Here is a 12238-nt window from a genome sequence, read left to right as displayed (position 1 = left end):
TATGCAAGAATTTTATATTGAAAGGAACTGCTTTGGATGATAGTGGATCTCATAGTCTAATAATTTACTATTATTATCATCAATCTAATTATTGTATATTTGTAAGGAAGAAACCCATGCTGCAGTTCCTATATTCCAAGTCCACTATTTTTTCCCTCACTGAAGAATTGTGTTATCAACTTAAAAGTTTTCCAGCAATGGTGAATGTATAAGAAATTATACTATAAAACATTGCATCAACTTTCAACATACCAAAAACCAAAAGACCATAAGATATAGGAGCAGAATTAGGCTATTTAGTCCATCAAGTCTGTTCACAATTTCATTATGGCTGATCCAATTTTCCTTTCAGCCCCAAGCTTCCCGTATTCCCTTAGGTCCTGACCAATCAGGAATCTATCAAGCTCTGCCTTAAATATTATAGAGACTTGGCCTCCACAACTGCCTGTGGCAAAGAATTCCACAGATTCATCACTTTCTGGCTAAAGAAATTCTTCTGCTTCTCCATTCTAAAAGGATTCCCCTCTATTCTGAGGCTGGGTCCTCTGGCAGACTCTTCCACCATAGGAAACATCCTCTTCATATCCACTCTATCCAGATTTTTCACCATTTGATAAGTTTCAATGAGGTCTCATAGTGCCTCATTTAGATGAGCCCTAACGCCTGGCCTTGTCTAAAACTCAAGCTTCATGGTTCTGTTGTAACTTGGATATATTGGATGTGCAAATCCAATTTTGAGCTAAAAGTTAAGATGGGATGAATTAAATTCCAGTGGTGATTAACTTGACTGTGACAGTATAATCAAATAAGGAAATAGGTCTGGTTATACTGTCACAGTCAAAGTAAAATGAAATGCAACTATGTGTGAAATGTACACTCAGTGACTATTTTATTAGGTACTATTCCTCCCTAACCTAATAAAGTGGTCATTGAGTGTATGTTTATGGTCTTCTGCTATTGTAGTCCATCCAGTTCAAGGTTTGACATATTGTGCATTTAGAGATGCTCTTCTGCTCACCACTGTTATAACACATGGTTACTTGATTTACTGTCACCTTCCTGTTAGCTTGAACCAGTTGGGCCATTCTCCTCTGACCTCTCTTGTTAGTAAAGCATTTTTCCTATAGAACTGCCACTCACTGGACTGGATGTTTTTTTATTCATTTTTCACACCATTCTCTGTAAACTCAAGAGACTGTTGTGTGTGAAAATCCCAGGAGATCAGCAGCTTCTGAGATACTCAAACCACCCCATCTGGCACCAACAATCATTCTACAGGCAAAGTGACTTAGATCACATTCCTTTCTCATTCTGATGTTATGTCTAAACAACATCAGAACGTCTTAAGACCATGTCTACATACTCAATAGAGTTGCTGCCACATGATTGGCTGATTAGATGTTTGCATAAACAAGCAGGTGCACTTAAAAAAGTGGCCACTGAGTTTACATGTTGTTGCCAGTAATAAAATAAAATGAAGTATCTGGATCCAGAATACACACACTCCTTTGACTCAACCACACTTTATTTTACTTGTGCACAAAGAGAACAGAATGATCCCTGTCACTACACAGTTCTGAATTCTGAGCAGAGAAATGCCAATTTTATGGAGAATTCACTTACAGTTATGGATATTGATCATTTAGCGAACTGTATATTTTTTGAATTCTTAACTTGTAAGATCAATCACCATTCATGATAGAAACTACAAGCTGACAGGTGGTAATATTTTGAAGTTAGTAAAACTACTGTCCCCTATTTGTTGGATCACTTATCTCATCTGCAGTGAGCAGGAGTGGCTCCAGCAGTCTCAACTTAAAGATCTCTTTTGTCTGGAAATTGCACTCATCCTCATCCTGTCTTTAACCCTTCCCACCTATGAGCAGCTGCCTGCAGCTGATTCTGCACTATTGACAATTTTTGTGACTGATGTCGCAAGCCATCGGGCCTGGGGGGTGGGGGGTGGGTTGCATAATCTGACATTTGGAGATTTTAATGATGAGGGATGTTGCTGATCTTGCACAAATATAAGCTTATCCAATTCAGTTTAAGGGTATATTCAGGTGCAGGTCCATCTGTATCCTAATCCATGTGCACTCCCATCACATCCATAGTTAAAGTAAACGTCGTCTTGTTAGGCAAATATTATTCTGTGTATCAGATTTCTCCTTTAGCTTTTTCACTTAAGTAGAAATGAAATATGCACATCTGAATATTGATTATGTATTCCACCTCATCATTTGCCATGAATTATTGTTACAGCACAAGACTTGTGGCAAAGTGTTTCCAAAGGAATAAATATTCTGTTTTTTATATTCACCAGCCCATTAGGGCCTGCTATTAGAGAAAGGTGTGTTAAACATCGCTTAAGAAGGTTTGGTTGTCACTTACTGCAGGTCTAGGAAGGTTCTGAAGATGTGGCAATTTATGGACCAGTCAGATATTGAAACTATGAGAAGCCTGAAAGATGCGATGGCACAACATGAAACATCAGCTGAATACCGCAGAGTTGTGAGCCGTGCTCTCAATATCCCGGGGTGCAGAGTGGTTCCCTTCTGCGGAGTCTTTCTGAAGGAGTTATGTGATGTTCTAGATGGTGCAGCCACTTTGATGAAATTCCACTCACGCTGTGAATCTCAGGAGGACACCTTTGAGGTAAGAAGTCTCGGGACTTGTAATGAAAATTAATACTCATTAAGTTTATGCAACAGTAGTATTTTTCTTGGAGATTCTGGGAGCAAATTAACCATGTAGAGTTATGACTTCTGTTTTATGATGCTTACATTTTTTCACCCACGGCATAACTGACTATTCAAATTGCAGTAATGGATTTCACAGTTCACAACACATAAAGCGGAATATGTTTTTCTGCTTTTTAACAAAACTTTTGCAAGTGCTACTAATAAAGCTGTATTTCTCAATTAATTTATTTTAATTTAAACTAAGATGGCACCAAGCTGCAGCCTCTGTCGAGATCATGGCTGGGACCCAGTTGTTTTTTAGGCTTGTATGGATGGTTTTGGGGATAGAGAGATGTGCTATTGTCAGGTTAGGGTTTAGGGACAGGGATGTAGGGAGTTGGAGGTCAGCTTAGGACTTAGGAACAGGGATATAGGGAGGTAGAGGTCAGCTTAGGGTTTAGGGACAGGAATGTAGGGAGTTGGAGGTCAGCTTAGGGTTTAGGGCAGGGGTCGGCAACGTTTACCACTGAAAGAGCCAATATGGACCCATTTCCCACAGAAAAGAAAACACTGGGAGCCACAAAACCCGTTTGACATTTAAAATGAAATAACACTGCATACAACATTTTTTTTTTGCCTTTATGCTATGTATAAACAAACTATAATGTGTTGCATTTATGAAATTGATGAACTCCTGCAGAGAAAACGAAATTACATTTCTGCATGCAACAAAAACATTTTGAACTCCGAAAAAAAGACGTTGGGTTGAAGGTTACTCGATAGGTAGCCTACCTTGGATCGAAGAATTAAAAGAAAGCGCGCACTGGCGGGTGTCAGGCATTGGCAGTGGTGATGTATATTAATAGCGATAAAAAACGCGTTGTAGCGGTGTGCTACACGCAGCTCTAAAATAAAGACACTGCAGTCAAAGGTAACTTTATTCGAACTAAACAGCCTTGATTTAAAGCCTCCCTCAACCCGTCCCCGTGGGCACGGATGCTCCAAAATACACGTACTCACAAACCCCGGTAGGCTATCTCCCTTAGCCGGAACGGTGGCTAATTATGAGCCGGTTCGGATGTGCCAGGAAATGGGGTCTCCACAACGTTTTTAGATTGTACAAGATCACCATAATCTTCAAATTTCGAATTACATTTCAAAAACTAACAAACCACGGGGAGCCGCAGCACAGAGATCAAAGAGTCGCATGTGGCTCCAGAGCCGCGGGTTGCTGACCCTTGGTTTAGGGACAGGAATGTAGGGAGTTGGAGATCAGCTTAGGGTTTAGGGACAGGGATATAGGGAGGTAGAGGTCAGCTTAGGGTTTAGGGACAGGAATGTAGGGAGTTGGAGGTCAGCTTAGGGTTTAGGGACAGGGATGTAGGGAGGTAGAGGTCAGCTTAGGGTTTAGGGACAGGGATATAGGGAGGTAGAGGTCAGCTTAGGGTTTAGGGACAGAGATGCAGGGAGTTGGAGGTCAGCTTAGGGTTTAGGGACAGGGATATAGGGAGGTAGAGGTCAGCTTAGGGTTTAGGGACAGGGATGCAGGGAGTTGGAGGTCAGCTTAGGGTTTAGGGACAGGGATATAGGGAGGTAGAGGTCAGGTTAGGGTTTAGGGACAGGAATGTAGGGAGTTGGAGGTCAGCTTAGGGTTTAGGGACAGGAATGTAGGGAGTTGGAGGTCAGCTTAGGGTTTAGGGACAGGAATGTAGGGAGTTGGAGGTCAGCTTAGGGTTTAGGGACAGGAATATAGGGAGGTAGAGGTCAGCTTAGGGTTTAGGGACAGGGATATAGGGAGTTGGAGGTCAGCTTAGGGTTTAGGGACAGGAATGTAGGGAGTTGGAGGTCAGCTTAGGGTTTAGGGACAGGAATATAGGGAGGTAGAGGTCAGCTTAGGGTTTAGGGACAGGGATATAGGGAGGTAGAGGTCAGCTTAGGGTTTAGGGACAGGAATGCAGGGAGTTGGAGGTCAGCTTAGGACTTAGGGACAGGAATATAGGGAGGTAGAGGTCAGCTTAGGGTTTAGGGACAGGAATATAGGGAGGTAGAGGTCAGCTTAGGACTTAGGAACAGGGATATAGGGAGGTAGAGGTCAGCTTAGGGTTTAGGGACAGGGATGCAGGGAGTTGGAGGTCAGCTTAGGGTTTAGGGACAGGAATATAGGGAGGTAGAGGTCAGCTTAGGGTTTAGGGACAGGGATATAGGGAGGTAGAGGTCAGGTTAAGGCTCACAGACATGGAAGTGGAAGAGATAGAGGTTAGATCTCTGCTCTGCATTCAAAGGCAGACGATGAAGAACATCCAGACATAAGATCTCAGTGCTTGAAAGGCCAGCAATGCGGACATGGGACAAAAGACATCCAGAGTCCAGACCTCCGCTCCACACTTGAAAGGCCAGCGATGTGCACATGGTTCAAAGGACATCCATATCCTGACTCAAAGCTCCAGCAATGTAGGCACAGGGACTATGGGTATCTGTGATTGCTGGGCTGTCTGTCCCAGGTTGGTGCATTTATGTGTGAGCAGGATTCATAAGGGCTGGTCGGTCACTGCTGGCTCGACTGGATTTCAGTACCGAAGATCGGAGTCTGAAGATTGATCAGAAGTCTCGAAGACATAGCCCAGTGGCTGAAGCCCGAAGAAAGGAAGGCTGAGGGAGGCTTGTCCTAGAGTTACAGGACTGTCTGTGCGGGTGGGAGAGACTAAACAGGATATTTTGTTGCTTTTGTTCCATTTTGTTCTACCAAGCTTTATAGGCGTGCTACACTGGTGCCGGAATATACGGCTCACTTACAGGTAGATCCCAGTATGTCCTCAGGTGTGTTGGCTGTTAGCACAAACGACACATTTCACTGTACGTTTTGATGTGCGTGTGACAAATAATTCTGACTCTGAATATGGAGGAATATATTTATTCATACTCACCTTCTTGCACCAATCACAGCTTCTTTGAAAACACAGGCATCCTATTACTTACCATGGACATCTGTGGTTTAGCAGATAAAATGTTTCTGGGAACAAGGAAAAGGAGCCATTATTGAGATAATAGATATAATTTTGGTCACTGTACCTTTTTGGCCCTTAAGTTTGACAACGAATACTGAGACAGATCCATGTTCTGGCTTCACATGCCTTATGTAGACAAGTGAAGTTCAATGGGGGCTGTTATGAAGCATAGAATATAAAATGTCTGTATTCAGGAAGATATGTAGTTTTCTCCAAATACATGGAGCTCTTCCAAAAAATTCAGACTTCACACTGTGCTGATGGGGAGGTTGCTAACTGAATTTGTTTTTCTGACATGTGTTTCTTCTAAAGTTTCCAGTTTTATGGTTTGTCTGTTGTTGGGGTTACCAGCAGTTACTGACTTGGTTAAATGGATGTTCCTAGTTTATTGCAGACTACAATGGCCAGGAACATTTTCTGCAGCGAATTGGAAAAGATGGATTAAATAATACAGAGAAAGAGTCCACAGTGAATAACATTCTCCAGACCATTCGAAGCTGTAACAGAAGCCTGGAGTGTGAAGAAGGGGAAGAAAGTAGCGGTGATAGTGGCACTTCAAGGAAGAACTCATTCAAAGATAGAAGCAAATATCAGTAAGTGTTAGAACCATTTGCTAATAGCGTAAGTGATTTTTATCCGATGTATTGTATAAAATGCACAATGTGACTCACAGAGATGACTAAACTGAATAACAACTACACCCAAGAACAGAGTTTATTGTTAAACGTAGAATGTGATGTTCCTCATAGTACTTGTAACTCACTTAGAGATTTTCCATGGGTGTTGGACTTTATTATAAATTCCACAATTATAAAGATATACTTGATAAAGATTAGATTTATTTGTCACTTGTACATTGAAACATATAGTGAATTGCATTATTTGCATCAAGTTAAGTCAGCGATGACTGTGCTGGGCATCAGTGTTGCCATCAGTCTGGCGCCAACATGATGTACCCACAGTGTGCTGACAGTAACTGTTTGTATTTGGAATGTGAGAGGAAATGAAATCACCCAGAGGAAACCCACTCAGTCACGGAGAGAGCGTACAGACATCATCCTGGCAGACAGCAGTGGGAAATGTACCCTGACCTTACAGCTGGCGCAGTAATGGTGTTATGCCAACTGCTACCATTCCTCCTCACATTGGCATCACTCGACCCTGTCTTTATGTCACTTCCTTGTTGTTTCTTATGTTAGAAATATATTATGCATCCTGGAATATGGTGAAGTAGCTATGTGCTTAGATTTGGATTTATGCCATTGATTGGCACTAATGTTTGGTGTAGAATGATGACTTAATTTCTGAGTGAAGCTTGATTTTGTTACAGTGAGCTGAAAGTGTTGTCCCTACCTTTCAAACATAGAACAGTACAGCACGTGGACAGATTCTTTAGCCCATGATATCTGTGCTAAATATGATGCAAAATTAAAGTACCACCTTCTGCCTGCTCGTAACCTTCCAGTCCCTGCATTTTCAAATGACAATCTAAAAACTGCTTAGGTGCCATTATCATATTTGGTTTGACCAACACTCCTGGCAGCACATTATGGATATCACTCTCTGTTCTTTTAAAAATCTCAAAACTTGGCTTACATATCTCCATTCAATTTCCTTTCCTCTTGCATTTGACATTTCTACCCTGGGAGAGAGATTCTCTTGGTCTACCCTGTCTATTGCTTCTCATTATTTAATGAAGTTCTATCAGGTTGTCCACAAGACAAAGGAGCAGATTTGGGCCATTCAACCCACTGAGACTGCTGCACCATTCCATCATGGCTGATTTATTATCCCTCGCAACCCAGTTCCCCTGCCTTCTACCCTAACCTTTGTTGCCCTGACTAATCAAGAGCCTCCACTTTAAATAAACTCCTGCTGTGAGTACAGGTCCTGAGCCATCAAGCACTCTTCATACATTAATTCTTTCATTCCTTCTAGTCCTCTCAAAATGAATGCTAACCTTGCACGTGCCTTGCTTGACCTTTCACCTCTGACGTTCAAGAGGAAACAATCCAAGTTTGCCCAAACTTTCCTCATAAATACTAGACTCTAATCCAGACAGAACTCTGACAGATGGCTTCTACATACTTTCAAAAGCCGTCCATCCAATTCAGTCTTTGACACCAAATTCACTCTAAAACGCCATACAAATTTAGTCTTTGTTTAATTACCATAGAAGGGGCCAGATAAATTAGCATTGGATCTTTTCTCCAAACTCTTACTTCAGAAACGCAGGTAACAAAGCAAAAATTGGCTAGGTGCAACAACATGGTCACAAATAAATTCTTTGAAAATGATGCAGGCACTTTACCAAACTGTTAGCATTCAACTATTCTAAACAAGCGTCACCCCACGTTTCACAATACCTTTGGGCCAAATGTGGAACTGAGCACAAATTGGATTCAGGCGTTAAACAATGAAGCTAATGTATAATATACTATCCAAATGTTTGAGAGGTTTTCTATTATATTAGCTCAGAAGTATTTTGTTACATATTATTTTGTATGCAGCAACCCATCAGCTAACCATTTGGTTCCTTCACTGGCTAATTAACTTCTGTTTCATTGTGGTCCAAGTGGTTTTCTGTTTCTGTATCTTATTTCCTCTATTCTTTTATTTCTGAAGCACATCCAGGGCAAAGGCATCTTCAGAGTCCAATCAAATATTGTAAGTTCAATGTCTGCCATGTTGCATCATCGTCAAAGAAAAAAAACACACGTTTGCATGAATTATGTTTTCATATGTGTTCATGCAGCTTCTTGGAATGCGTGTTGTTTCCGAAACTGATAACCCGCTATGACCAAACATATTCGTTTTTAATCCCATAGGACTGATCGACTAAAATTCCCATTTATTTTGCATTCTTGCCACCACCTTTTTAATACTGGGGTTGCAGGTGGCAGGAAGCTGTTACTTTGGTGGGTGTGGTGAGGGATTTGCTGTTTGAGGTATACATTTGGGGTAGCCAAGAAGGCCAAGCACTTAATATTATCAGCAAATTACCAATAGCAACCCTCACTCCAAAGTGATTTATTTCCGTCACAATAGACCAAAGGCAAAGAGTTCACTGGATTGAAGCAGTTTGCTTTCTAACCTGTCCATTGTCATCTGTCAGGCTATTAATTCTTTCTAGGTCAGATGCAAGCCTTGGTTGCAAAACTGCAATGACACCTGGGAGATTTAAACATTTTCAGCCCTAATACCAAGCAGGAATTTTGCTTGCCCATCCCTACCCATTGTACCTATTCACTCTTAATTGGTACAACTGAATATATGCACAATGGGATTCAAACTATGTTTATCTTTGGAGCCTTTTTCTGTTTTGACTGTGGGAGATATTTGCTTGGATTGAGAATTATTAGAGCTGGTTTCCAGGCGTCGGGTTTCTTTTCGTACAATGGGTTGCAGGGACTGATGAGCCAAATGACCCTAGTGCTCAGGAATGAAATTGGGAGTTCTTCTTGTGAATGATAAACAACCAATACTGATAGATATTTCCATAATAGCTTTAATTGATTTGGACTTAAAGAACAGAAATGTAGTTCAATTACAGTATAGCCATTTTGATCTGCTGAAGCAGTAGGCACACTGCACAGGCTGAATGGCTTCTGTTTCATGACAAATTTCACTGCACATGCTGGTGATAATAACCCTGATTCTGATTCTGTTTCTGATTCTCATGATGCCATGTTCCTGCTGTCTGATTTAACCTTTGGTCCAGACACAGGTATCGAATCCTGGACCTCAGGTTAAAAGTCTACATGACGGAGTTACACAGAATATCTGATATGTATTTTAGAGATAGATTCATGCTATATCCTTGTGCATCTTATGGGGAATACGTAACATGTTATAGGTCATAACATTCTTCTGAGCTGCCACCATTAACTTAGGAATCTGATTGGCAGAAACCATGAGCGAAGTGGAAGGGGTTGTTTTTTCGCTTTTCTCTCCATGCCATGCCAAAAGTTGTTCGAAAATTCCACGTGAGTGCATTTGCTGCAGGTAACGCCAGGACACTGCAGTGTGTTGCTGACCAGAAGTAAATCATAAAAACAAGAAATTCTGAAGATGCTAGAGATCAAGATCAGCACACCAAGATGCTGGAGGAACTCAACAGCTCAGAAAGCATCTACTGAAGGAAATCATGGGAGTCGTGGCAGATTTTAAGAGATGGCTTTTTAGAGCAGTTTGTCATTGAGCCTACTAGGGGGTCAGCTATACTAGATTGGGTGTTATGTAATGAACTGGAGGTGATTAGGGAGCTTAAGGTAAAAGAACCATTAGGAACCAGTGAACACAAAATGATTGAGTCCAGCTTGAACTTTGATAGGGAGGAAGTAAAGTCTGATGTAGCAGTATTTCAGTGGAGTAAGGGAAATTACAGTGGTATGAGAGAGGAGTTGGCCAAAGTAAATTGGAAGGAGCTGCTGGCAGGGATGTCAGCAGAGCAGCAATAGTGTGCATTTCTGGAGAAAATGAGTAAGGTGCAGGACACATGTATTCCAAATACTCAAATGGTAAAATAGTACAACTGTGGCAGACAGAGGGAGGTCAAAGCTATTGTAAAAGCAAAAGAAAGGGCATCCAACAAAGCAAAAATGAGTGGGAAGATAGAGGATTGGGAGGTATTTTCAAAAACCTACAGAGAGCAACTAAAAAAGTCATTAGAAGGGTAAAAATGAAATATGAAAACAAGCTAGCAAATAATAACAAAGTGGATAGTAAAAGTTTTTTCAAGTATGTTAAAAATAAAAGAGAAATGAGAGTGGATATAGGACCATTAGAAAATGAGGCAGGAGAAATAATAACGGGGACAAGGAGATGGCTGATGAACTAACTGAGTATTTTGCACTAGTCTTCACTGTGGAAGACACTAGCAGTATGCCTGATGTTGTAGTGTGTGAAGGAAGAGAGGTGGATGCTGTTACTATGACAAGAGAGAAGGTGCACAAAAAGCAGAAAGACCTAAAGGTATATAAATCACCTGGACCAGATGAACTTCACCCCAGGGTTCTGAAAGAGGTAGCATTAGAGATTGTGGTGGCAGTAAAAATGCTCTTTTTGAAAAATCATTGGACTCTAGCATGGTGCCAGAGGACTGGAAAATTGCAAAAGTCACTCCACTCTTTAAGAAAGGAGGAAGGCAGCAGAAAGGAAATGATAGACCAGTTAGCCTGACCTCAGTGGTTGGAAGGATGTTAGAGTCAACTGTTAAGGATGAAGTGAGGAATTACTTGGTGACACAGGGCAAGATAATATAAAGTCAGGATGGTTTCCTTCATGGAAAATCCTATCTAATGAACCTATTGGAATTTTTTGAGGAGATTACAAGTAGGATAGATAAAGGAGATGCAGTGAATGTTGTATATTTGGATTTTCAGAAGGCCTTTGACAATGTGCCAAACATGAGGCTGCTTACCAAGTTAAGAGCCCATGATATTACAGGAAAGGGGTACTAACATGGTTAGAGCATAAGCTGATTGGTAGGTGGCAGTGTGTGGGAATAAAAGGATTCTTTTCTGGTTGGCTGCCAGTGACTAGTGGTGTTCCGCAGGGTTCAATATTGGGACCACTTCTTTTTATGCTGTATATAAATGATTTAGATGATGGAATAGATGGCTTTGTTACCAAGTTTGCAGATGATATGAAGATTGGTGGAGGGGCAGGTAATGTTGAGGAAACAGGTAGGATGCAGAAGGAGTTAACAGATTAGGAGAATGAGCAAGAGAGTGACAAATGAAATACAGTGTTCAAAAATGCATGGTCATGCACTTTGGTAGTAGAAGTAGATGAGCATACTATTTTGTAAATGGAGCAAATCCAAAAATCTGAGATGCAAAGGGACTTGGGAACCCTTGTACAGAACACCCTGAAGGTTAACTTGCAGGTTGAGTCAGTGGTGAGGAAAGCAAATGCCATGTTAGCATTAATTTCAAAAGGTCTAGAGTACAAGAGCAAGGATGTGATGCTGAAGCTTTATAAGGAACTGGTGAGACCTCACCTTGAATATTGTGAACAGTTTTGGGCCCCTCATCTTAGAAAAGATGTGCTGGTATTGGAGAGGGTCCAGAGGAGGTTCACAAGGATGATTCCAGGAATGAAAGGGTTATCATACAAAGAACATTTGATGGATCTGGGTCTGCACTTCAGAAGGAATTCAGAAGGATGAGGGGGATCTCTCTGAAATCTTTTGAATGTTGAAAGGACTAGACAGAGTAGATGTGTAAAGGATGTTTCCCATGGTGGGAAAGTTTAGGATGAGGGCACAGTCTCAGATAGAGGGGTGCTCTCTCAAAAGAGAGACACAGAGAAATTTCTTTACCCAAAGGTAGTGAATTTGTGGAATTTGTTGCCGCATGCAGCTGTGAAGCCCAGGCTGTTGGGTGTATTTAAGGCAGAGATTGATAGGTTCTTGACTGGACATTGCATCAAAGGTTACAGGGAGAAGGCCAGGAACTGGGGTTGAGGAGAGAAGAAAAGGATCAGCCATGATTGAATGGCAGAGCAGACACAATAGGCCAAATGGCCTAATTCTGTTCCAATGTCTTT

General features: G+C 41.4%; 1 protein-coding gene across 1 annotated transcript in view; it reads left to right on the top strand.

The window, feature by feature from the left end:
* plce1 (phospholipase C, epsilon 1) overlaps positions 1 to 12238 on the top strand; it is a 286649-nt gene that overhangs the window by 194194 nt on the left and 80217 nt on the right. Inside the window, exons 5-6 of the mRNA XM_059947571.1 lie at positions 2397 to 2655; positions 6071 to 6279. Of these exons, the coding sequence (XP_059803554.1) occupies positions 2397 to 2655; positions 6071 to 6279 (468 nt within the window). The remainder of the gene's footprint in view (positions 1 to 2396; positions 2656 to 6070; positions 6280 to 12238) is intronic.

Source organism: Hypanus sabinus, chromosome 22, assembly GCF_030144855.1.
Source record: "Hypanus sabinus isolate sHypSab1 chromosome 22, sHypSab1.hap1, whole genome shotgun sequence".
In the NCBI taxonomy this organism is placed as follows: domain Eukaryota; kingdom Metazoa; phylum Chordata; class Chondrichthyes; order Myliobatiformes; family Dasyatidae; genus Hypanus; species Hypanus sabinus.
This window is presented reverse-complemented; position numbering and strand designations above follow the sequence as displayed.